General features: G+C 44.1%; 1 protein-coding gene across 4 annotated transcripts in view; it reads left to right on the forward strand.

Annotated features, from left to right (window-relative positions):
• The window catches only part of LOC142804117 (septin-2-like), a 36,692-nt gene extending 16,657 nt beyond the window's left edge, over window positions 1-20,035 (forward strand). For 2 of the 4 annotated variants that reach the window (XM_075890695.1, XM_075890697.1), the window contains 7 exons: window positions 2,095-2,196; window positions 3,899-3,995; window positions 4,135-4,186; window positions 7,090-7,110; window positions 10,343-10,447; window positions 14,341-14,422; window positions 19,442-20,035. In XM_075890695.1, the coding sequence (XP_075746810.1) occupies window positions 2,095-2,196; window positions 3,899-3,995; window positions 4,135-4,186; window positions 7,090-7,110; window positions 10,343-10,447; window positions 14,341-14,422; window positions 19,442-19,573 (591 nt within the window). In that variant the 3' untranslated portion in view covers window positions 19,574-20,035. The remainder of the gene's footprint in view (window positions 1-2,094; window positions 2,197-3,898; window positions 3,996-4,134; window positions 4,187-7,089; window positions 7,111-10,342; window positions 10,448-14,340; window positions 14,423-19,441) is intronic. The other 2 variants (XM_075890696.1, XM_075890698.1) reach the window with 1 other exon arrangement.
• The last annotated feature ends 7,762 nt before the right edge of the window (window positions 20,036-27,797 follow it).

The raw sequence follows: 27,797 nt of genomic DNA on the forward strand, positions 1-27,797 counted from the left end.
GGCATGCTTCCCACTAGTGTGCGCATACCTTTCCCAGCAATCAGCGAAGCTGATCGCGTTCGCGAATGGGAACGTCAACACCAACGAGGTGCGAGCCAGGGAAGCTGAACGTAGGCATCGGCAGTGGAAAACCAGTGACACCGACAAGGTGCGAGTCAAGAACACCAATCGCGTTCAAGAATACAGACGGCACGCAGGTAACAGCGTTGAAGCGCGAGCCAACGAAGCCGAGTGCAAGCGTCTTGAACGAGTCCCGCCTGCCGTGTCTTTGCGTTTGATACAAATGTTTACTCTAGTAAACGCTACACCGAGTTTCGCTTGAAACCATTCTTTCAGCACCCGCGGTGACACCCGTTTCAACCAGGCCAACGCCGTGCGCACCGCTGCTGCTTCGCATCCCGTCACGGTTCCCTTCGGGGAGATGTTTCATAGTTGTTTTTTTTTAAATCCAAAGCATTTCTTAGCGAACATCGGCAGCTTTGAGCGTATCTATCTATTTGTCTATCTATCCGCTTACGGCTTTTAGCTCTCATTGCCGTTTTGATAATGGTATCGATACCAAACTTGGTATGGCATAACATGACTGTATGGCAAGCATATATGACTAGTCATAACATAAAAATCATGATATGTATGTTGTGATTGTAATGATTTACATTTCATGGTCCTGCTGCTCTTGCGGTGGTTTTGTTCACATGACATGTTGCAAAACAGGTATGGTATGACATGATAGCATGGCGTACACAAACGACAGATCCTAACATGAAAATTATGACATTCGTGTCATGTAACAACATGACCACATGCCACGCTCATGATGCGCTCGAGGCTGTTTCGCTAGCATCACATATACCAAATTTAGTATTGCGGTACGCGAAAGAATGACGAAGGTATGTGACTTGTGCAAACATGATATCATGAGATGCGTGTCATGTAACAACATGACTACATGCCACGCTCATGATGCACTAGCGGCCGTTTCGCTAGCTTCACCTGTACCAAATTCGATATTACGTCACACCAACGGTCGACATAGGTAAATGGCACATCGAAACATAGTATTCACGACATGCGTGTCATGTAACAACACGACTACATGTCACACTCATGATGCACTCACGGCCGTTTTGCTAGCTTCACATATACCAAATTTGGTGTTACGTGATGTCAATGGATGACGAAGGTATGTGAGTGCTGCAAACATGGTAGTCATGAGATGCGTGTCATGTTAGAACAGGGCTACATGCCACAGTCAAGGCGTCAATACATTTCGACGTGACCCGACGTTGGTTTCGTTGCGTCATGCTGGTGTAGGCGCGCACCGCGCTGCATTGCTTTGATGAATGCGCGTTTCAGCGCGTCTGGCATCCCTTCGTCACGAAAAGAGGCAGACGCAAAGCTGCGTTTGTAACGCATCGGCGCAAAATGCAGCATGTTGCATTTCGCACCAGTTGCCGTTGGGCCGCGCTGATAGACGCTTGTCGGGCCTGGCTTCAGGCTATAGAGTGCTCACGTTTTGCTAATGTAGCGTCGCTCTGTAACAGCGTGCACGCGCATCAATGTTACATTGGAGTATATTGGGCCCTTCATGATGCGCTCGCAGCCGTTTCGCAAGCTCCACATATACCAAATTAGGTTTTACTTGAGGTCAATGGATGGCAAAGTAGCTGTACATATACTGAATTTGGTATCGCGCGACGTGAATAGATGATGAAGGTAAACGATGCATCCAAATGTGATAATCATGACACGGAAGTCATGTGCGGCGTAATTTATCTCCACCTCGTAACGTTGTGGTGATTTTAAAGTGACATATCAAGATACCTCATTTGTGCTTTGCATATCGTCGATTCACACTGTACGTGGTATCTGCCAATTTTTTTTCTTTTCATAACCTGCTCTAAATTTGGGTTTTAGTGCTCCAAAAAGTGCTCCAAATGCTATTTTGGCTGTTGTACTTTTGTTGGAGCCAGGTCACCGTTCACTTCCGATTTGCTTTGAACCTAAAATTCACTATATTCGCACAAGCCTAGTTATGTGAAGCCAGGTTCGTCATCATTTTGCTGTATCTGAACATTTTGCACTCTGTCACAGGTTCTGCGAGAACTTGAAGAGCATCAGGTGACAGTCTACCAGCTGCCAGAATGTGACAGTGACGAGGATGACGATATCAAGCTGCAAGACAGAGAGCTCAAGGTTTGTGCTTCTGATGCTTTTCTAGAACAATTTGTACCCTTCCAAACATGCACAGTGAACTTCACCAGGGTCCGTGGCATGAGGTAATTCATCTGTCGAAACTTTTTGCATTTACACTGAACTTACGGCGGAACTTGTCACGATCATAATTCTTAGAAGCTACATTATTTTCTCTGTCTATATTGTTTTACCAATAAAATGTACATCCTCCTCCTCTCTAGCTACAACACTGATATAAAATATTGCATAGTTACCAAAACATTTCTTTCAAGGCTGCAAATGTGAAAATTACAATTGACAGTTGTTAGGAACAGAATTAATGAGAACCAACAGACAATTATGCAAAGGAAAGTATAGGGGATATCATTATAAGTAACTGTAATGTAAATGTGAAGAAATAAAAGTGGATGAACAGATAGCTTGCCGTGGGCAGGGGCCGAACCTGTGACTTTCAATTAACGTACGTGTCCGATGCTCTACCAACTGAGCTACCATAGGGGCTATCCGGCCACCCATTTTATGGGCTATGTATGTGTTTTAAACATGGGAGTGTCAGTCAGAGCCACCCGTTACCATTACAGCGAGTTTGGGACGCTGATTTTTTGCCCGGCGTCACGTAGCACGGGACACCAATAGGCAAAAATGTGATGCCTTGGCAACCTGTGGTGCCAAGATGACAAATGTGGGGGGAAAAGAAACTTGTAGTGGAGAGCTGCGGACTATCTCTTCAGACCTCCTCCTCAAAGGGGACTTCTCTGCAAAACTGTGCAGCACAGAAGCCATGTTGAATGTCAGCTGAGTTCCGCACACACTCACTGCACAGGTGCATGTAAGATGTTATCAACAGTGGAGACCATGAAGCAGGACTCGAGTGAAGTACATGTCAGGCATGCCCCTGTTATTTAGTTAGAATTTTAAATGTGATTCATCCCATCCAATGCAATCAACGCAAGGCGTTTCGTTGACTCAGGATGAACTCGCAGCTTCCATTATCTGGGGCCGCTACTGACAAGGCGGGATGCTCTAGTTACGCCTAGCCCTCGTTTTGGTAAATTGTCACACTGTTGCCGGAAGCCTGCTTTTAGTCAACATGGATTTCGGGCATCAAAGTGACTGCACTCACAAGCCAAACCACGAGCAGCGTGCGTGAAACGTGTTTAGGGTTGTGCTCACAAGAATGGCCACTGCAATAATTTTGCCAAGGCCATAAGTCAAGCTGTTGGTAGCAAAAAGACGAGAGGTCACGTCATAAATCCTTTTAATTTGTAGAACAACACCTATAATGATTGCGATATTGAGGTTACATGCGTGATGTCTGCACTCTACGATGACTTACTATTTTGACCACAGCTGACGGAGTGTAACAGTGGCCAGCACATTGTATGCGAATGCGAATGCCCATTCACTGCAAAGCGTGCATACAACAAGCAGCCATAGCAAAAGGGGCATGGCTTCTCCGTCACCAAGGCAGCCAGTCTGCTCCTCATACTGTGCACGCAAGGTGCACCTCCGCCACTTCAGCCTATTAACCCCCTCCTCCTCTTTTTCTTTTAATCTCCACCGCTTGTTCTCATGTTATTTAGATGCTCTCCTGCTGCGGAGTTTTCTTATTCTCTCCACATTCGCAGGCATTCAATATGCCTTAAGGATAACATGACTGTTGTGTCATTTTTGCAACCTTGCACCGCTTTGTCTTGTGCAGGAGAGCATCCCGTTCGCTGTAATTTCGAGTACCCAGGTGGTGGACATCAACGGTCGGCGAGTCCGCGGTCGACTCTACCCCTGGGGGATCGTCGAAGGTGATCACAGCCGCTGCACGTGGGCTGCACTGCACCTGTCTCTTTCTTTGCACTCTTTTTTTTTTGATCGTGTTTTTTGTTACTACCTTCAACTACTGCATGGCATGTGCGTAACGATGTGCTACTGATTCCCTTGCAGTGGAGAACCCGAAGCATAGCGACTTCCTCAAGTTGCGGACCTTCCTTATTAGGTTGGTGAACCTACTCTAGCTCCATGTGCTTGCGCTTTTGTCGTGTCGTGCCGCAGCAGGGCCTGGCTGTGGGCTGGCTGCATCAGCAGAGCTCATTGTGGCAGTTTGGGTCGAGGTGTCAAAACCTGCATTATGATTAGCCCCTTGACATTCGCCTTTACGCTATAAAGTAATAAGAACAGCATAATCAACTCATCTGCGAGGCTATGCAGCCATGGGCTTATGGAACAAAACCGTTCCGCATTAGTGAAAAATAATTGCTCTGAAAGTTGCTCAATTAGTGGTGGTGCTTGCAACTAAAATGGGGAAACCGTAATGCCAGATATGGCACGTTCTGTACTCATCGATGAAAAAGTCGGCGGTTACCCAGGAATCGCAGCAAAAAGTGCATTCTTATAACTCGACGTCAGTGTTGGTTTCCCTATGGAATCTCGATGATACGATCACGGCTAATACGAATTTCCGGATGATACGAATTTTTCTGTGGTCCCTGCCGAGCCCCATTACTTTGCAATGCGCTAGAGTATGTTTGTTACGAATCGATTTTCTGCCCCCGTCGTTTGATACGAATGAACGCCGCCCCACTGACGGCCGCGAAATGGAACAGCGCTCAGCCGTGCGCCGGAATGCGCGCTGCGCCGCCGGTTTGGCATTTTGCCAACGGTGCCAGCCAAGAGCGTGTGGCGCCTCCAACATCGGCGCGCAGCGTGCGCAATATCGGAGACCTCGGAGACTGCTTGCGCCCTTTGATTTCGGTTTAGGTTTAGAGATGGCGCTGGCCACGGTTTCCTTTCTTTCTCTGTTTTTGGGTGCGGCGGCGAGGACGCGACGACGCGGCGGACTGCGCGGGTCAAGTGGGGCGGTGACGCTTTTGTTGCTCTTGTGCTTTTCCTCTTTCTCTGCGTGGCGTTGGACGGAGTGGTTGCAGTGCTCTGCTTCGGACGCGTTCTTTGTGTTTGCGACATTTTGCCTAGTCGCAACGAGCTATGTCTCGCAAGCGAAAAACACTCTCCTTTAAGGAGAAATTAGACATCCTTCGAAAGGTTATGAGGATCCTAAGAGAAAGCGGACGGAGTTGGCTAAGGAGCTAGGCCTTGCAACGTCAACACTGAGCACAGTTGTTGGACAGCGAGAGACCATAATGAAAAACGTGCTTTCATTCAACGTTCAACGCAAAGCAAGCGAAGACCGCTCAGCACGTGAAACTTGAAGAGACTCTCCTGACTTGGTTTAAAGAGGTAACCGCAGCTGGCGTGAATATCGATGGCAAAGTTTTGCGGGAGCAAGCCGACGAGTTTGCACTTGCTCTGCATATCGACGGATTTCGGGCCTCAGGTGGGGTGGCTGCAGCGCTTTAAGACTAGGCACGCTCTCGTTTACAAAAGGGTCTGCGGCGAAGTGAAAAAAGCTGACGAGGCAGTTGTCAGCCACTGGTTAGAGAAGCTGCCGTCACTCATTGCAGAGTATGAGCCTCGTGATGTTTTTAATGCTGATGAGGCAGGTCTCTTTTTTAACCTGCAACCCGAAAAGAGCCTCTGTTTAAAAGGCGAAACATGCAGAGGAGGAAAAAAGCAAAGAGCGTATTACTGTGCTCTTGTGCTGTAAAGCCGACGGATCGGAAAAGCTTAAGCTGACCGTAGTAGGAAAGTTCCAAAAGCCTCGGTGCTTCAAGCGCGAGAGTCGTTTGCCGTGCGTCTATCGCACAAACAAAAAGGCGTGGATGACAGCGTGTTGTTTGAAGAGTTTTTGTCACTCCTTGACAGGAGGATGGCTTGTAAGAATCGGAAGATTTTTCTTTTTCTTGACCAGTGCGCCGCCCACCCGAGGCAAGTGAATAAATGCTTTTCACGTACTTGTGCCTGGATGAGTTCACGTCTGACTCTTTGTTAATTTAGGTAGTTTTATTTGTTCCGATGATACGAATTTCGGCTAATACGAATATTTTTCGTGACCCCGTGAGATTCGTATCGAGATTCCACTGTATGAAGTCACTGAACATTGTGGTGTAGGGTTACCTGCAGAGCCTGCACTGGAGGCAGACATCAGCATCCGTATCATGTGCTAGTTTGTGTAAGCGCTGTGGGGCTCCAATCATGCCGATATACTCATTGATGGTACAGGAACTGCATAGGTAATAACATTGCACTTTGCATAGGCAATAACATTGCACTTTGCATAGGTAATAACATTGCACCAGATGCTCACAGAGTTGCCATCTTTTCTTCACATGACAGTGTTTCTTGAGTAGGTTGCTAAAAGTGCACATGTGGATGGTATCTGCCGAAGGCATATACAATAGCCACGTTTGAAAGGCATGGGACCTTTGCCGCTAGAACGGATGCTGGCATGACACCGACAGCTGCCGCAGCAGCTGCGTAGAAGGAGAAGAGGATCCTTGCAGCAGAAAGAAAATTCCTAACTCGGAGGGGTGAAACGAGCACACAGGACTATTGTCAGTGCAATGCTTAGGCACGCCGTGTCAAACATGTGGCCACCGACGTAGGATCTACAAAGGAAGCATCCCATATCAGTTGACCTTCTACGCAACTTGGCAGTCCCCCCTCGCAGCACTCTCCCGTAACAACAGCCCAACCAAAAGAAACGCTTTCATGATTGCATCTCAAACGAATGCACTTAGTACCCTCTGCAACTTTTTTTTTTCACTACCTGCATTGTCATATAGTAAACTCACTTTTTTGGGCCCTGATGCACAGGTGTCCTTGTCACCTCAACTTAAGAAAAAGAATGAGGTTTAGTTGGTGCAGCCATGCCGTAAAGACAGCACAGCCATGCCAGACTGTGGAAGGATGTTGTGGCTGTCCGCCGCCCAGTGTGGACTCACCCGAGCTTCTCTTTTTTGTTTCTCTCTTTGCCTCATGCTGCCTGTTGGTCGGCAACGGCAGAATAATCCTTGGTCTCTTCAGGTAGATGGCCTTGTGTCTCTACAAGCCCTCCTCCTGAGAACCTGCTCACTCGTGCATATACCATATTTATTTGAATCTCCGCTTGCCAGTTTTGGGCTGGCTGGTGCTCGCCACCTAACCACCATCACTACTACTTTGTGCTTGAAAAATGGCATGAAGGAAAGCCTTGTCCTAAGACTAACAGCCTCACTCCAAGTTGAGGCCAAGCCCTGTAAGAAGTGTGTGCAGACATGAATGTAGATTCCCACTTTCTTCTGGTCTCTTAGTTCAGTTTGCTGGAATGGCAAAGTTCATGCTGGCTTGCGTTGGTTATTTGTGTGGTAGTGCAAATTGACTCTGCATTATTTACCGCTAGTCTAATTGTAAATAGACCACTTGAAAGGCCACACTAGTTCATCAGCTTAGCTGTTCTGCCGTAGGACAAGAGTTTGCGACTCCAGCTTTTGGCCTATAGCTCAACGTTTCAAATATACACAAGTGCTTGTGTACCCTGTCTCATGTGCTTTTATATCACTTAGCTTTCAGTTGACCGTTTTAGGCAGTTGCAGTTGCAGTTTCTTCAATCTCTCCCCACTGGTATTTTCATAGCTAGAGTACTTATGTGGACTGTTCAACCCCACGAGCTTGTTCCCTGATCTTGAAAGTAGTACGGTGCCCCATTATAGCTGTCCTTTTGTCATCACACAAGGACCACTTGTACACTCAAACCTCGTTATAACGAAGTAGAAGGGGAGCCACAATTATTTCGTTATATCCATTATTTTGTTATATCGATTATAACAGTTTGTGGCAATGTATGCTCAGATGGGTGCATACCTATAAGCATGCAAAGATGGAAACCGCCTCGTGGCCCAATGTACCGCTACGCGACCAGGCGTGCGACGGAAAATAAACACAGTCGAATCTCATTAATTCAAACACACTTAATTCTAACTTCTGGTTAATTAGAACTCACGCTGTGGTCCCATCAAAGCTATGTTTATTCCAATGGGCGAAAACGCTCTGCAAGCACTTGCGACGTTCAACTTGAACATACCGCGCTCCAAAAGTGCTCTCAGCACTATGACCAATACCGCCGCGGCACCTCTCAATGCTGCGCCCGAAGAAGGAAAAAAAAGAAAAGGAAAGAAAAGACTGTGGCTGATTGTTTGCTGTCTCTTAAATGCCGATCTGCGAGGCATCTGTGCCACGCTTCTCTCTTTTCCGTCTCTGCACGTAGAGACCCTTCTCCTTTCAAGGCCGCGCACAGAGAGAGAGGGGGAAAAAAAAAAGCTGCCGCGGAGTCCTCCTTTCTTGGTGCAGAGAGTAGAAGTGGAGATGCAGTTGTTGCCGTCGTCTTTGGAGAGTGTTGGCGCTGGACTTAGCCGCGCGCTACTATGCTTTGCTAACTACGTGCGAAATTGATTGGCTTGCTGCATGGCAAACGTGTGCCGACACGCGTCACCGATTACTTCAAATACTGATGGATGTCCTCTGATTTGTGAATAAATGTAAGTATTGTGAAGCTTGCCCATCGTGTGTTAGTGAGAGGGAAATCGCTTTGCACCACTGCGCCGTTTCTTGATCATGTGACCCACTGAGCGCTTCCTCAATCCTCTCCGCTGGCTGTGTGAGGAGGAGGGCTCTCTCGGCCGCCCGTGGCGTGGCTGTAAGGTCGACGCGGGAGTTTTGAAAGAGCTGCGCCAAACGAGCGTGAAACTCCGCAAGAAACGATATACTTAACACATTACGGTTGTTTTTTTTATATACTATTTGATAGACTGATTTAGTTCGTTTTATCGATTTACCCACCAATTTTTTTTATTATAACATGGTTTGATTGATTGATATGTGGGGTTTAACGTCCCAAAACCACTATATGATTATGAGAGACGCCGTAGTGGAGGGCTCCGGAAATTTAGACCACCTGGGGTTCTTTAACGTGCACCCAAATCTGAGCACACGGGCCTACAACATTTCCGCCTCCATCGGAAATGCAGCCGCCGCAGCCGGGATTCGAACCCGCGCCCTGCGGGTCAGCAGCCGAGTACCTTAGCCACTAGACCACCGCGGCGGGGCTATAACATGGTTTAAAATGCATGGTTCTCAATAAGGCTTTCAAGGGGAATTTCATTTACTTCGTTATATCCCGTTACGTTATAATGAGGTTTGAGTGTAATTCAAAGGCTGCTGTTCATTCATGTCGGCCAACATGAAAGATGAGCACAATCCAAATAAAAGAAGTGTGTCATCATAAATGGATGAGCAGTAATCTGTTAAATGGCCAAGTAGACCTGGCACTAGCAGCTACAAAGTGAGGAAGGAATAGCCTCTCTATGAAAAGAGAGCACTCGAGCATGTGGCAGCCTTGTGCTCTAGTTATAAAAATTTATATGTCATGCACAACTACAAATTTTGGTCGAGCTGTTCATAGATAGCAGTATTTGCTGTTCATGCATGTCTTTTTTTACCAAGCCGAAGGTGTGTTTCAGGACTCCTCCGTACATCTTTTGAGTAAACGTTGCACCAGGTGATTTTAAGTTTGAAATACGGTACAAGTTCTCTCCTCAAAATTTTAATTATTTGTTCTTGTGGGAGATGATGGAATATCTGGTCTCTCATGCGACCGCTAGACGAACCCCAAAACACCATTAAAGGAACCCAACTGAAGAACCGCTGCCTGAAGGAACCTTTCTTTCTGCACTTTCGTGCTTGCGCTGCAAACTCTTTCAATATGCACTTTAACCAAATAGCCAATCTTTTCTAAGCATGTAGGTTTAGTTTGACAAATACTGCTCTGCACTTTCAACAAAGCAACACGTTCATGGAAATAGCTCAGGCACACTTCTTTCTAAAGTGTGCCTTTCAGAAGTGGTAGTTTTGACGTTTTGTACCCTGACGTACTCCCTTTTCGAAGGTGTGTCTCTCGAGGATCATTTTTTTCTGTATTAGTTTGCTTCCTGTGAAAGTCCACGCCTTTTCCATACTTTATACATGGTATAACGTGCTTTCATCCCTAAAGAGCTTGCCCTCTACTGTCGCTTTCTATAACACTCTTTTCTATAACTTTCTTTTCGCGAGCCTGGCCAATTCAAATAAATATGGTACTTAGATGAACCCACTGTTGTAGATGCCAGGCATCAGATGTCTGGTCGCTTTTCTTGGAACTTCTTTCTCTGTGCATAAATGCATGCAGCATTTGTGAAAAGCTTGCCTCTGGTCCCCTCCGTGCTTTCTTTTTTTTTCGCCTCAGCACGCACATGCAAGACCTGAAGGAAGTGACCCGCGATGTACACTACGAGAACTATCGTGCCCAGTACATCCAGAAGATTTCTCAACAAGCGGCCCGCGAAAGGGGGTCAGTATGTGCATCACCACATTGATCATTTTTTTTACTTGTTTCGTGCTTCCCATTGATGGGATAAATCGTGCATGCCACGTCAGAGCACACGTTGAAGGGTATTCCTATACATAACACGTAAAGCTTCTTTTTTTTTTTTTTCAGTAAATCTTTGCAAAAATGGCCAGGGGACTGCCCCTTCACGTGGTCCTGAACTGTTAAAACTTCCTGTTTTGATGCTAAGTTTGTTTTTGCCATGAGAGTAACCTTCACCTATGGTTCCGTGCACTCAAGTTTATTGCAGTGGTCTCTTTCATGTTACAATAACTTTTTGAGTGTTTTTGCCCTACATGTATGGTGGTGGTTTTCTGTCCTGCAGTGTCTTCTGTATGGGTATGTTTTCGGTCCTTGGCTTAAAATTTTGCTGCGTAGTAATGATGCGTGCTCACTGGCAGGTGCTACCTCCTTCTAAGACTTAGAAGAAGCATTGAAAATTAATGTTTAACCTCTTTGCGGAGATAAACAGAACTGATTTTCACAGAGGTGCAACAGCTGAATCAAAACCATGAAATTTGCTGAAATAGCGCCACGCTGTGCCAAAAGGTTCGTCCTGCCTCTATATTTAATCGGTCGCGCTACTTGAGCGAGAAATGCAGGTTGGTTGCCCACAATATTGCGTCATCAGTCAATCCAAGCACGCAAACCCTAACCCTAAAGGACGATGTGATATATACTCATTAGATCAGAACACTCTAGAGACGTATTATGCTACGCATTCGTCTGTCCACTGACCACAGCGGATACCAATCGGCGGGACGACGCCAAAAATGCATTGACAACGCTTCACGAGAAACATGAATTCTTTAGTCAGCAAACACGACTATGGCATATTGAAAAGTGAAACAGTGTGCCGCGTTTTCTGCACGCAAACAAATTGGACGTGCTTCGAAGGCCGACGTCTGCTACCACCACATTGGTTGCCATAAAACATCTTTCTGTTTCGAAGTCGCATCGTCCTGCGATATAGATAACCGGCGTTGGGCCATCGAACGCGCGTCGTTATCTGGTCGAACAGGCCTTGCAAGCGAGTTAAAAAGTGCCCGAAACCTAACTCCATCGTGAACCAAAAGAAAGAAGGGAGGGGGGTGTAGCGGTTTGAAAATTTCTTGGCCTTGTTTTAACCCATGCAAGACCCTGCTTAAGCCACCTTTGCCACAGTACAGTGGTGTTTTGTAGAAAAGCGTCTTTAGATTTGAAAGGGGCTGTTAGCAGTATAGTCATGGGACATATTTTTTTTTTCTATTTCCCATGCATAATGGTGCATAATTGTGAGTACTAGTATGATCACATCCATCTAAAAAGGTTACAGTGGCTTACTGGTAATTATTTACAGCTGTGTATGATATTTGCACGGACCTTTAAAAAAAACTGCAATTTTCGTTTGTTTTTGTTTGCCGCTCCTACACCTCAGTTTTACAAATCTCCTAAATTTTAGGCTCACCAGCATGGCAGATGCACATTTCAATTTGCAAAGTCTGTATAAGGATTTGACAGGTGCAGGAAATGATGATGTGGACTTCATCATTTGTTGCATAGTTGGGTAGTTGAGAATACTGCTTTTATTGAAATAGTAGGGCTCAATTTCACTCAGCACAATTTAGGTGATGTTGAAAGGTTTGTACATGTTTTTGTTTTGTTTTTTCTAAATTCAATCTTTTGTGATAAAAAGTTATTTTTTTTTCTAATCTGCTCGAAATTCGAATTTTAGTGCTCCAAAAGTAACAGTTTTCTGCTTCAAAAGTTGCTCCAAACTCTACTTCGGCTGTTGAATCCCTGTTTCTAGTGTTAGTACATCTTGCAGTCTGTGGCAACACCGATGGGTGACATTATTTCATGGTTTTCATTTCACCGTGTGATCAGAACGGAGGTGCACAAAACTTGATTTTTATCTTTTATTGGCATTGCTGTTAGCTTGTTCATCAATGGTACTCATGTGGTATTCTCATTCTCCTTGATTACTGAGTTTACGCAGCCCAAGGCAGCCCACACAGAGAAGATATCTTGTGGTTGCTAGCATAACTTGTCACAAAGCAGATGGCGACGCGTGTTATGTATGAAGGCAGCAATAAGGCACTGTGTGTAGACCTATGTTTCGAGGAATACCACACTTAAAATACCATTGAATGTTTTGCAGTTCTGAGTAATGCCTGCACCAGAACAGTTTTCCTAATTTTTTTTTTACAATTTTCTATGACTTTATAGATTTCGTACATTCAAAAAACAGAATAAAGTATTTGGACTATATCAGAAAGCTTTTCTAAAAAAAAATTCGACACTCAACAGATTAAACACAGAATTTCATAGAAAACACACAGTTTTGCAGAAACTATTTGGACAGCAAACCTGTTAAGCACTCATCAAAACTTTTTGAGCTCTTTCTTGGCTTAGGGAAAACACCATATGGACTAACTTTCAAAACGCCCTTAGGCTTGAGCATCAAATTTTTAACAATGGGTTGCATTTAAAGCATGACATCTTTTTTTGCCAACATTACTTTTTTCATTTTTCTTATCAAAGAAGAGTCTATGGAATGCATTCCTATCTTTTGGTTTCTGCACCACATCACATTTTTAAACCATCTTAGGTTATGAATTTTCTAGATATGACCAGAACCAGTGGAGTGCCTGCTTTGGATGAACATCTAAAACTAAATGGCTAAATATACTGTTATCTTCTGCAAGACATCTGACACAGTGCTTTTGGAGAAGGTTTTTTGTCACAAAATAGGTACATTTGAATTCCCCCAGCAACGTTGAGGAAGGAATCCTGAAGATTGCTGGTGTTCTTCAATGCTCAAGCCTGCCACGAGCTGATGTGGGATTTTGTTAGAGTAATAGACTGCGTGTGTCAGAGAGCCTCTATTTTTTATCGAACAATATTTTTTTGTCCTTTATAAAATTTGTATAACTGCTTTTATTACTTACCCTGATAAATTTGTCTAACAATTCCATAGGGCACTGCAGAATTGCTAGGCCCAGGGATGAATGAACTAGCTTCATTTAAAACTGGTCTCGGGGTTGGCCTCTCTTTATCTTTTGGGAGCTCTGCTACGAAGGTGTATATCTAAATGTTGCATGACATCCTTCATAGAACGAAAGATATGCAGCCAGCATTTCTAGTGGCCCTCACTGCTTCGGAAATTCGTGCTGCAGTTTTATTGGTTGCCCGGTCACTGTTACCAAATCAAGGTTGCTAGCATCCCATGACTTCAGGCCCACGTGCCATTCGCTACTTAGTTCATAGTCCTCTTAAGATCATAGTTAAGTTTAACGAAATTCGTTGCTGGGCTAGTTGGTTTATAAACTTGAATAGTGGATAGTGTAAACTTGACACAGGCCTGAGAAAGAACTTGGCGCTTGTCCTGTGCGTCAGTGTCCCCTGTCCTGTGTCTAATCCGTGCCATCAAGTATTTAAGACCATATTGAAGATTGTATGAGCTGCAGTGAAAGATCTGCCCTGAAAGTATTAGGGCAGTATTTCGTGTTCTAATTCAGCACAGCTGAACTTCATTATAACAAAGTCATGCCTCTCACTGAAATGGCTTCAGTATGTCTAAAGCTTAGTTACAAACATACACTCATAACATGGTGTTAATCGTAGAAGTATTCAACATTTATTTCATCATAACTGGTACTTAATTATATGCATATTCATTGTGTCGAGGTTGTACCGTAGATGTGCCCAATGAGGACAAATTATGCCAATTTGTTGTTTTGTACTAATAGGTTCAATGGCACAAACACATACTAGAAGCTCAGTGGTTCACATAAAACTCCTGGTTGTTGCACTGTTTTCTCAAATTTTTTCTTTGTGCCTATTGTTTTTTTGACACGCGTATGTGATGCGTGCAGGAAGCAAGGCAGAGATTCGGTGCCAACCACATACGACGGAATATCGGAAGCTGATCGCCTGCTCCAGATGAAAGACGAAGAGGTGAGAATTGAAGCCTGCCATGTGTTTGCCACTTGTGCTGCGTCCCCGTGGTCACCTGCCTTAGTTTCACTACCTTTGATTTCGCAAGTGTGTGAAGAAAAGCACATATTTGGTAAAGTGGGACCTTTGATAAGGTAAAAAAATGAAAAGGAGATAGGAGTTAAATGAACATGAACGTTTGAAGCAATGCAATGTCATTGAAAAAAAAAAGGGGGAAGGTATGTCATTGTGGAGCCCATCAAGACACAAGTTCAGATAGAAAGCCACTTCTGGGAAAGCCAGTACAACCAGTGGCCATTGTTGATTAGTTTATTGTGGCACATGGGTCTGGGTGTAGAAAGTATGATACTGGCATGTCATATCGCTTCTGCCCACTGTGGATACGAGTCATATGCCTTTGGTGCTTCAGGAAAGCGTTCATACAGAACGTCGAGCCTTTTTCTTCCATAATAGGTTGCTTGCCTATGTACGGAAATTTAGCAACTGTAGATGGTACAAGCTGGAACACTTGAATCACCATCTAGCCTTAGTAATCTTTCAAACACTCTCAGCAGAAATTGTTTCTAACACACTCTGCCTCTTCTTCAATACTCTTGGGGCGGCGCAGTTTCTTTTTTTTTTTTGATGAATTAGGCATGGATTTATGAGGTCCAAGCATTGATATAAATACTTCAACTACTGTTTTGTGCTGATGTACTTGTCACTGAAATCTATCATAAGCCATCTTAATTTTAATTGCTGCCTTTTGCTTTCTTAACATGGTAGCCACAGTTGCCATATGGGTTATCAGTTCTACAAGGGGAACGTATATTCTGGCACAACAGGAAAGCATTTCAATTGGAAAGCAGTGCTGCATAATGTTTCTGAAACTTGGCTCTTCCCGATGAGGCTCATCTGGGAGCTTGCATGCCTGGATTCATTCGGGCCCATATGTTACAGCAGTCATTGCTGCAGACTGCGATGAGGTGCGAGTCGAGTCACCTTTCAGATCGAAAGGTCACTCTTACACTACGAAAACTTGCCATCGTAACATTGCAGAAGAACGGATGGGTTGGTGAATTGGGTTGGGTTTGTATTGATGTACTATGGCGGAGCAGTAATGAATACAAAGGACAAAATAAAGACAGGGCACGCTCTGTACTCACAACTAAATTTTTTATTGGAATCCCCATTTTGTCGATACCACTGTCCTTTCAAGACATCAGGATTGAACCATTTTGCATCACCATAGTAAAAGATAAATGCGTCAGCCAATTCAGTGAGCCCATCGAAAAAAAGAATTCGAGTACCTCATAAACACATGTGTTATAGTGCCATTGCATAATGTGTTTATTGCTGTGTATGTTTATCACCAGGGCGTGGCCTTTCACTGTTATTATCTTGATGTAGTTTGCTTTGCACCCTTTTTGACAATTTTCTTTTTGCATGACGATGTTGGTTTAGTTGTGAATAGAGCGCATGTCCTGTCTTCATCTTGTTCTTTGTATTCATTACAGCACTGCCATAATGCATCTGTTTGCCATCATAAATAAAGCACGCTTTCTCACTATATAGATGCCTACGATGGTGCCTAATGTCAACACATTTTGCCCTGAGAAAGCGAATGACTGCAAAGCACATTTTACAATGTGACCTTTGTACAATATTAATGAGAACCAGCAGACAACAGTGTGTTAGTTCTCACTAATATTGTGTCTAATGAGGAAAAACGAGCCCTGAAAGTGCCATTTTTTGTACGATATTATTCTTGTACAATTTAGCTGTATCTTTCTTAGATGAAACAGTTCTAGCAGCACCCTGTTCTCTTCTCTTCTATCCGCTCCTGTCGTTTGCGCTGTTAAGCACTTTCTTCGACTACCATGCAGCACCAAACAGCCCAATCAAGCACCTTGTTAAAGTTCATTTCTAGGAGTGAGGTGTCAACAACCGATTTGTCCATTGTTACTGCTTTGTCCAAATTATGCAAAGCCTTCTTACAAAGCTGAAATGGTTTAGAATATAAGGTAACATACGGGTTACGAGTACAGACCAAATTTCAGGCAAATGCCTCTTTTTTTGTTTCTTTCACTGCTACAACCTCACACTGATAAGTGAACATGAATTAAACATGAAGAAGTGCTTTTATAGCGTAACAGGAGGAATAAAGGGGTGTAAAGTGAAGGGCAGATACGACATGCAGGCTATGCGATTCAGCGCATGCTACCTTGCAAAGCTTGCAAAGAGATTCTTGTTAGAATCTCTGCATTGATCGAGTCTCGTGGTGACACTGAGTTCCTGCAGATGCGAGCAGCAGCATCTGTGGCACTGCCTACATAGGTTAATCACAATCAGTGTGATTTTTAAAGGGGGAGATGCGGGTCGAAAAACGCGAGTTTTTTTCAAGATTATCGATTTTTAATTTTTACCTGTTTTGATAAGATTAGTACCTCTACTGTTATGAAAAAAATAATACAGGTCGAGACTTGACTGGAAATTCTTTAAAATTTCATCTAAAGAGCACAAGGTGCCTGTTAAAAGGTCGAAAGTGTGCAGTCTACGAGCAGCTTGCCGCTGATAATGTGCCGCGGCTAGCCATTGTTGATCGCATGAGTCGAAGAGTCGAGCCTCACTTCTCAAATAACAGTTTCTCTCGCTGATGCAGTGCAAGAAATAATATAAAAACTCGCTCTTCTGCACATTTTTCGCGTCGCGACTGGCTTATCACATGGTATGAATCGGGGACCGCCATTGGCCGCTGCACGCCTGTATGTGCTGTGAAACCTATTCGCGGGGTCCATGTCTTGTCGAGCAGCGCAGCTGAACAATGCTTTTCTCGTGTAATCATCTCCGTTATGAATGAAAAAAGGCATTGCTCCCAAGTGAAAGCTGTTGTGCGGCGCGCTCTGTAGGAATAGGCTACGAGCAGCTGGTCTGATTTGCGGCAGTTGTTGGCTTGCGAAAGCCAATGCATCAAAGTCATTCACACCCGTCAGCCGGAAAGTTCGTGATGCGGCAATGGATGACATTAGCTCCAATCTTGAGAGATCGAAAGAGCTCGCAGTGAAAGAACTTGACAGGGACGACATTGTCATTATGTACGATGGTATGTGGCACAAACATGGCTGCAAAATGGCATGACACTAGACAGTTTGGATTTCGCAGTCCTGTCAAACTTCTTCCTAGCTTGCAGTTGGCACAAGGCTCTGCCAGATAGAGCGGAAGTTCGGCAAGCGTTTCATGGCCCTGTCTGTGAGCGAAATGTCTGTGAGGAGTCGGCTCGAAAACGCCGAGAGTAACAAACTGATGGTGCTGGCGAATTTTAGTCGCAGTGGCCACTACAAGAAGGATTTTTCTTTTTGGTGTGCAAATTTCATCTGATTTAATAATATCTTTCATAAATAAGAACTCAATTTTAACTTTAAAACTCATTTTTCTCAAAACACAAATTTTGCCATTTTTTCCAATGTGCCCCTCCTTTTTCGGGCACTTCTAGTGCTCGGATCTGCATGAAATTTGCCCAAATTTTTTTCAAAGTATGACAAATGCAATTATCTAGTTTATATTTCAATACTTTATTGTATCATAAAAAATTGTACGTATTCCTTTACTAGGGTAAGTGAAATATGGACTTTTTACGTGTATTATTTTTTACGCACATGACATATTTTGTATGTGCTTCCTAATTAGTTCTTTGCACTCTACACTTTATTTGAAGCATTATGAACTATGACTGGTAAAAAAATTACAGAATTTTAGAGATGAAAAGAGGGGGGGGGGGGGGCAAAAGGGTTAAGGTTTTCACTTTGTCATGTTGCAGAGCTAAAGGTGTGTAACTTGCAAGAAAACCAATTATATATTTGAAATCAGCATAGAAAGTTCCATGAACAGCTCAAGTTTCAATGCTCTAGGGTGAATATAAAGAAAAAGTGTCTTCGAGTAGCATCTCCCCTTAACCATTGCTTTTCTCAATCTGTAACGCAGATAAACTGATGGTAATCAATCATGCTCTCTCCGGCATGTGTGACATAGGCCGTCTGTTTTGAAATGTGCATATCACAATATTGACCTGCACGTCTAGCTTATGTAGCCAGCGAGTAACTAAATTGCACGGAGTAATAAGAACTGAGGTTGAAGAGCACTTTTGGGTGCACTGGTCCTTTAGAAACCCCAACACAGTGCCGATCTCAATGACAAAACAAGCTCACATTGGCACTTTCTATTTCGTCATTCAGGTAACTGATAAACTCAAATAAAATTAGTGTTACCTTGTCGCCAGCATTGTCAGGGCTCCCTCATTGCCTGAACAACCCACGAAGCATTGAGAAGTCATTGCAGAATGAAGATAAAATAACCAGTAGCTGAAAAGTCTGACTGCTTTTGTTGTCGCGTCCAACGAGGCATGGTGGAGCGAGCTTACGGGCTTGTCCACAGACAGCGCTGCACATATTGAACATCCCTTATTTATGTCATATGTCCTTATTTATGTCATATCATATGTCCTGTATTTATGTTATGTCCTTACCGCTGTCACGTTATAAAGGAGGGGCAGTATTCTACAAACTATGGCATAAAAACTACATTTGCTGCCATGCTATGTTTAACTGTTAATGGCTTTTTGCCTCCATAAACAATAACATTTGATGCTTTCCTGTTGTAGATGCAAGTCGAGAACGTCCATGAGTTGAATTTATTTGCATTTATGTAGAAATTTATTGTGCCTATATTTAGGTATTGAAGGGCTAAAACATGTTTTTGACTACCCACTCATGATGCGTAAAGCACACTTTCTTAATGCCTACAAATCGAGCCTCTAGTAAGGAGAGATGTTGTGCTGTAGAAAACCAGACAGGCTTCCTGCATTCATAAAGCACTGTAAATGTGTGTTTGTGTTCAGCCTTCATTAAATTGTGGCATTCATTATGAAAAATAAAACTCATCACTTTTCAGCCAGCACTGCAACAGCAGAGACGCCATAACGAATGACTTTATTTCATCTCCACAAGCAGCTGAGGAACGCATACTTTTTTCTTTTCCACACAGATCCGGCGCATGCAAGAGATGCTGTCACAGATGCAGGAGAAGCTGCGCCAGACCAGCAGAGACACCACACCCGAAGCGTCGACTCCAGACTTGGACGCTCGGAGGGATGGCGACAGCGTCGTGAACCTGTGAGGAGCAGCAGTGGAGTGATGGGAAGGGTGCCGCCAACTCGCCAATGTCTCCCCTTTTCCAGCTGTATGCACATACCAACTGGTGCTGCACAACACAGGTTGTGCAGTGGGGGTCCGGTCATTTATGCTTAGGCTTGTGAGAACACTCCTTCCCCATGGTGTCCGAGCATTGCTCCCTCAGTGTCCTTTGGGGTGCCAATGTTTTCTTGGAGATTGCCAGGACTAGGTTTCTTTCATTGATTCGGTAACATTCGATGTTTTACTTTGTCACGAGGCACTCGTCTTTGCTCAATCACATGCAGTAAGACCATTTTGTTGACCTTGGAGGTCTTTCCTTAAGTTTTGTGACCTTCTTTTCTGAAGGTCGTCCTATGACTGGTTATACCCTTCTATGTGAGTGAACCCAGAAGGTTGGAGTTCGCAAGCTTGGACGTCTACCATTTTGATCCATGCACATATGCTTGCTACATCGTCAATTTGATCCTCATGCTGGTGAGACTGTGCTGTGCATTTGTGGCAGGAAATTGAATGTACCAACTGAAATTATTTGAAATGCACACTCTTTTCTAATTCATCATCTTTTTTTTGTCTAAATGCAGTGCGTTTACATTATTTTGGAGCTTACGTTTTGTTGGCATACGTTATCCCACATCAAGCTTCTCTTAGACATTCTTATATGGCAGCTTGGTTCGGCACATCGAATTATGGGAAGACACCATACGCTTCGTTTCTGTTTCGCAAGCAGCTGTTTGTCAGAAGTCATGTTTTTTATTCATCTATTTCTGGCATCACATTCACATAGTTTTCAACGTAGAACGTGGCTTGGCCTCTTTCTTCACTGTCCTCAGTCAAAAATGCCACCTCATCGTAGGCGTCCATTGCACAAGTATGTTATGCTTTGCTTCATTCTTATGGTGAAATTAATTGGCACCCTCATGGACCCTGCGGGAGCGACGCGTCAGAGAAGCTCCCCAGCTTTACTTTGAGATTATACTAAAGCGCCACCTTGAGCAGCTATATATACATGCGCATAAGATATATTTACTATACACCTACAGAGATTTATTCATTTATCAGATATACACGCGCAGCTTAATTCCATGTGTGCATTCCTGCATATTCATCACCAAGATTTTTTTTTCCTTCTTTCCAAATGTGGTGATATCGTAGTTATTTATTTCTAATATAGTATAGTGTTTTAAATTCTTGGCAGCTGCTTCCAAAAGTCTTTTTGTGGAAGTTGTAGGGCAAACAACTCGTATCAGGGTAGGGCAAACAACTCGTATCAGGGTTCACATTTCGTGATAATCAATCTTTGTGCATTTTGTCATCGAGTTCATTGCCGTAACAAGCAAAAACACTTGTGATAGAATTAAAACAGACATAGGGGAGGGTGAAGACATATTCGATTATGAGAAAATCTGGGCCCTGGTTCTGAGTTTTCTTTCACTGTGAATGTCTCGGGCAAATTTTCTATTTTGCATTTCACTTCATTGTGTCACAACTAGAACAAGCATTACTAATGGCTATGTGATAAGCTCTGATAACCAAAGGATGACAACCGCATTTTTGGGCACTCATACTAAACCAAAGAAGTGCGTTGCGCACTTTCATTTTGTCTCAGTCACCAGAGAACGCACATTTGTGCTTCACAAGCTTTGCTTGAAGCTGGCACGTATGCTTACTTGACAGTCCGGCTAGTCATTAGACTGGGCGCTCTTTTTTTTGTCATGCTCTCAAAGGAACTGCAACAGTCAAATGCCACTTATTATTTATATTTAGCTTGCATCTAACTTATTTACACCTATTTATGATATCTATATTTATACACAAAACACCTGCCCCAGGGTGGACATTCCGGAGTTGTGGATCCTATTTACTTTGCCACCACTTTCTATTGCTTGTATAATCTGCCCTGTGTACGTATGTGAAAGTGCTACCGTTGTGTACTTCAGTGAAGCATGCATTTCTTTTCCTTTTCTGTTTCTATGTGTTTTTTTCTTACTTCTTTCTCAGGGTTTTTTGTCGATCTGAGTTCAGTTGCAAATATGTCATAGGTCCTCTGCCCAAACAAAAAAAGGAAAAGAAAACAGTGGCTAGGGAGGGATTCATTGAAAGTCGCAATAAAGTGTAAATCACAACAAAATTTTGGTTTTCTTTAATCAGAGTTTCTCTGTCCTTAGATGTGATGTCTTGTTTTTAATGCAAAGCTTAAATGAGAACAAAACTATGTAAATGTAGTCATCACAACATAGGCACCTTGCACCCGTTCATTCACGACGCAGTTTAAAGTGCCGTGTGCAGTCAACACCATCTGGAAGTATTAGTGGTGTTGGTTCAGTGTGGAAACAGGCCATTCCCAATAGCAGGTTGAAACTAAGCATCGTTCGTGATTGACTGAGCCTGTCGCTAGGGAGAAAAGTTGCTTCCAAATCAAGGAGAGAAGCACCGCCTCATAAAGAGCCTGGTGACAAGCTTATCAATGTCCTGTTTTAAAGGGGACGCTGATAGCATCTAGTCATCTACAATACTGTATATGGGCAACCTTATGTAGCAGAATTGCGTGTCTGTCTTTCAAACACCGCTGGAAACCGCGCGCTGTCGCGAAGCTGATGCGCAGGCCTCCCCGCCGCCATTGTAGCAAGCTTCTTTACCAAGAGCGCTATCTCGGTGGTGCGGACACTAAAGAGCTAAACGATTTTTCGCGTAGTAGTAAAGTACAATTTCAAAATCTTGAAAGTACCACTTTTACGTGACACAACTCTTGGTAAATGAGAAAACGAAGCGTGCGAAAAGCAAAATGCGTGGAGACGCCACCTTGAGATTCGAGCCCCAAAGGGCAGGACGTCATAGGTATTTGAAGGCATTTAGTGGGTGCTACATAGCTTGTATTTGATTTAAATGAAGGACATTGCTATCTGTAAGTGCCATGGACCTAGCTTCAGAAAATTTTGTTTCAGGCAATGTCATAAAATGCAAAAAAAGATGGCAATGTCATAAAAGAAGGCAATGTCATAAAAATGCAAAAAAAGATGCAATAAATTTTTTCATGCCACGTAAGTAGATGTGGCGTGACATTTCAAAGTGAAACTTCCGCCTTGGTTTTCTGCGCTAATAAGTTTATTATAGTGAAACATGTGGCATGAGAGCTCTCAGAGTACAGTTCGTCAATTTAGACCAAGCCATCGTTTCTCTTTAGTGTCCTTTCAATAAGCACGACCCCCCAAAAATCCACTGCCGAGGCTGCAAAGATGGCCTTTGTGCTCCAGTGGCACAGTCTCGGAAGGCGGTGTTCTTTCATCGCCGCTCGTTCACAACCAGGTATGTCGATCGGCGATACGCCGGCAAACACAGAATGGGGCTTCGCCGCATAGCTGTGGTTGCTGGCAGGAGCTATGCGTAACTCTGTTTCGGTGGGGAGCCTAAATAGAGTTTAAAAAAAAGCTTCACTGTAGCTAATATGCTTCAGTAGGGGGACTCAATGTTCGTGTAAAGGCAGCAGCCTACTGCTTACCTTTGAAGAGCATGCAAACATGGGAAAGGGGGAGGATAAAATCATAATATTAGCGAAGCCGAATAAGTGTATAATAGAAATTTTAATGGCCTGCTTGAATGTATCGTGCTTTTCAGCCGGTGGGCAAAAATAGTTGTCCGAATAATTAAAAGAAAAATGCAAACAGTACGTCTCCCTGCTCCTCTGGGCGCATTCCTTCTCAAGCACTTGTGGTAAAAAACAGACAAGTAATTCGTGATGCATACTAACCACACCAAACCAGACTAGCATGACCAAGCTAAAGGCCTGACCCCACGTATCCGTCGCACCGTGTCCGCACGAGGCTTCGTGACGCGCCCTCTCCCTATAAAGAGAGAGGGCGCGAGCAACGCGAAGCCGTGCGCTCTCTTTCCATGTGGGAGGATGCTCAACGCCGTGTCAAAGAGACACGCGGCGACACGGTGCGACAAATACGTGGGATCTGAACGGCGCGCTTAGCGTTTCTTTCCGTCACCCCTGTACGTAGTAAATACGCAGGCGAGCTCGCTTGAGTGCTAGCAAGGAAATATCAAAGTTCGCTGCCACAGGTTCGGGTACCTCAGGAGTACCTAATTGCGCAATGCTAGCACGAAATAAAACGAAAAAAAAAGTCTTAACATACGACGAAAGATCCAGTGCGATACAGGCGTGAAAAAACAAAGCTCAAATGTAGCGTCATGGCACTGTATGTCTTACATTTTATCTTTAATTTTGCCGCTGAAATTTCGGTTTGCTACGCTCTTATTGCGATAGGAATTCTGTGGACACCCTCTGCTGGATTTTGCCGCCTTCGTCGACGTCACTCACTGTATATAGATACGTGTCTATATATATGAAAACGCAAAAAAGCAAAATAACCCAGCAAAAGACTCCCGCGGAATCGAACTTGGGACCCGTGAGTGCGAGGCGTTAACCACTGAGCCACTGAGGAGTACCTTTTCAATGTTCAAACGGCAACCTACATATATCTACCACTTACCGCTGCTAAGGAATCTCGGGGGGGGGGGAAAGGCGTAACTAACATGTTTTTAGCATTGCCAGCAAGATGGCGCATTGAGCACGCGCCACAATTACAGAGTCTAGCCACTGTATAGCAACATCGTGACGACGTGGCGGCGCGTGCTCTCATCTCCCACTCGTATTTTGCGCCGCAGAGAGGTAAGGGGCGCTCACTCTCGCATCCTTATCTCGCAGTGGGAAGAATCGTGCGTCCTGGCTAGCCTTGGGCGATTCTTATGGTGGCTAGAAGGCACCATAGCGATTCTGTAGTAGTCCCCGGGCGCACAAAGGTCACTGCAATTGTTGCACGGTCTCCATTTGCGAAAAGGGCGCGCTTTTCGGACACGGCGAAGCAACAACTGAGACGTTTATGCGCGTTCGTTTGTATACCTGTGAGTACGTTTCGTGCGTCATTTGTGCATGAGAAGCGTTGGGCACGTTTCAATCTCCTTGCTATTCTGCGCGTGACCTCCTAAGTTGCTATCGCGTTCATTGCTTTGCCTTTGCGGCAAAGCTGTGACTTTTTTTATGATGTATCTGCAGCCGAGTATACTCGGGGACAAAAAAATAACGCAGTAAAATAGCAAGAACAGAAAATACTGCTTTTGTGACTGATGCGGCATGGCCACGGCGCAAGTCATCTTTCATTTATGGCGCGAGTGCTTGCGTGCGGGCCGACTGGAGCCAGCCACAGCCGCAGCTGTTGGCCGATCGAGTCGGAATACTTCAGTTATAGGTTTTAATGCATGGGTCATATGGGGAGCTATGGAAACACGTGTTGGTTTTCTTACGTGAGTCTGTTGCGACCTGCCACTGTGCGAAGCATCGCTGTTCCATCGAAATCGCGCCTCGTCACGAGGAGCCGATCGTGCATTCCTAGTTGCGTGCATCGATGCACGTGCCGCTTGCTGCAAACGCAGTGCAGTCCGCTCTAGCGGTCTACACGATTGAGAAGGCAGCAGCGAACGATGGCGTATAACGTCTGTATCGTCGCAGTACGCAGGTGACGTAGCACGAATACAGAAGGTGCGGCGCGTGCATGCCTGCAGAGCTGCGATATCTATTAATTTCCTTCCGATGCAGCACCTATGATGTACTAATAAAAACAAGTTTACTGGCATAAAGTAACACACGAGAATAAGTCAACAAGTCAAGAACAAAGAAATGGGAAATCATAATCGCGTTTTTTCTTAGTGACAACAAAAGGCAGAAACACCATTTGCACAATTTAAATGCTGAAGGAGAAATAAAGGTCATTGCATATTTGCACCCTGAGACGCAATCCACAAATATTCCTGAAGAAGAATGGTTGAGGGTGAATGTTCCCGCGAAATACATGGAAACAGGCCTCGAGTGAAAATCTACAATAAGATGTGCAAGAGACCTTATAAATGAACGCTTGCCCTACGTCTCCCATGTCTATGGGAAACTGTACAGAACGCTCCACATCTTATTTAAAGGAGCACTGCTATCAAATTTACTCATACCAAGGTTTTCGCGTCAGGGAGTAGCTATAGACCCCGTAGCAGCGGTTCTCGACATAAAACGCAACTGAGGGATGAATAATTATCACTTTTATTGATTTATATCACTGGTATCTAGCACTATTCAAAACGGCCAGCAATACCGCCATTTCTAGCGCTGGATGGATGGATGGGTGGATGGATGGATGGATGTGGCTGTACCCTTTAGATTGGGCGGCGGCTAACACCACCTAGCCGTAAAACTTAGTGAACTAACCATTAGATTTATCTTTTTTTTTCCTTCAAATTCCTTTCCTTTAAAAGCCCTTTACAGAAAATTGTCAAGTGTTCGGCAGTTTCTTCTTCCTCTCCACACGCACTGCATACTGTGTCTACCCCGTCGTATTTGGCCCGATATGTCTTGGTTCGCAAAACTCCCGTCCTGGCCTCAAACAGTAGAGAACTATCCCGAGTATTATTATAGATCCTTTCCTTGGCAATTTCCTGCTTAAAAGTTTGATAGATTTCTAGTGTGGACTTCTTAATCATGCCAATTCTCCACATGTCAGTCTCCGTTTCCTTCTTCTTCTTAACCGATAGTTCTTTTTGGTTTGGCCACCTGCTGTTTTCTAAGTATTTACCAGTCAGCTTTCTGGTTCGCTTCCTCCATTTTGTATCGACATTCTTCATGTACAAGTAGCTGAAAACCTTCCTAGCCCAACGCTCTTCCCCTCAATCGCTTCTCAAACTTTATCTTGCTGCTAGCTTCCCTGCCCTCAAATGATGTCCATCCCATATCACCTTGCACTCCCTGATTTGGTGTATTCCCGTGAGCTCCTAAAGCAAGCCTACCTATTCCACGTTGCTTAATTTTTAATCTTGCTTGAACTTCTGATCTCATGCACAAGACCGCATTGGCGAACGTCAGCCCAGGAACCATGACCCCTTTCGATATTCCTCTCACAACATCATACCCATTGTAATTCCACAGTGCCCTATTTTTCATCACTGCTGCATTCCTGTTACCTTAAGTCGTCATGTATATTTCGTGTTCCCTTGGGTACTCGGTCCCATTGCTTATCTATACGCCCAGATATTTGTATTTATCTGTTATCTCTAGTGTGACCTCCTGTATTCTAATCTCACTACCTTCATTATCATTAAAAATCATGCCTGCTGATTTTTCCTTACTGAATCTAAAATCTAACCTATCTCTCTCATTACTACAGATGTCCATCAATCTCTGCAAATCTTCCTTGTTGTCGGCCATTAGCACTATATCATCTGCGTACATTAATGCTGGTAGTGCCTGATCAATGAGTTTTCCTTGTTTGACTAAAGAGAGGTTGAAGCCAAGTACACTGGCCTCAATTCCTTGTAGGTACATCATAACAAGGGTGATAGTGGACACCCCTGCCTAAGTCCCCGTTTCACCTCTGTGGGCTTGCATACCTGTTTTTCCCACTTTATAACTACCTTGTTACTTTTATAGATTTCCTTTAAAAGATTAGTGACTCCATCTGTCACACCCAGTGTGTCTAGTATTCCCCACAATTCCTCTTGAACCACGCTATCGTACGCTCCCTTGATATCCAAAAATGCTAGCCACAGAGGCCCGAGTTCTTTTTCTGCTATTTCGATGCACTGCGTCAGTGAGAACAGATTGTCTTCCGAAACCCATTCTGCAGTTCCCCCAGCACCCCCTCGTCCTCTATCCATGCCTGCAGTCTTTCCTTTATAATCTGCATTGCCAGCCTGTAGACCACTGATGTCACTGTTATAGGGCGATAGTTGTTTATGTCATCTTTGTCCCTCTTTCCTTTATAGATCATGCTCATCCTGCTAAGTTTCTATCCATCAGGGACTTCACCATCGATTATTGTTCTGCTCACTGCCTCTCTCAAAGTCTGTTTAGACTTCGGACCCTATGTCTTTATCAGCATAATTGGAATGCCATCTGGGCCTGTTGATGTACTACCAGGAGCCCTTTTCTCAGCCTTTTCCCACTCTTGTTGTGAAAATGAAGCCATTGCGCCACTTGATTCATCCTTGTCTTTTGTGGTGCATAAAGCACTTCTGTGTTGAAATTTTTCTGTCACCCTTGTTCTTATATATTCAATAGCTTCGTCCCCTTCTAGCCTAGCACCTTGAGCTGTAGTTATAAACCTCTGCTCTAGGCTCGTCTCATTTCTTAGGGAGTTTAGAAGGTTCCAAAATTTCGCAGCTGCCTT

Source organism: Rhipicephalus microplus, chromosome 3 (genome assembly GCF_043290135.1).
Source record: "Rhipicephalus microplus isolate Deutch F79 chromosome 3, USDA_Rmic, whole genome shotgun sequence".
Lineage (NCBI taxonomy): Eukaryota > Metazoa > Arthropoda > Arachnida > Ixodida > Ixodidae > Rhipicephalus > Rhipicephalus microplus.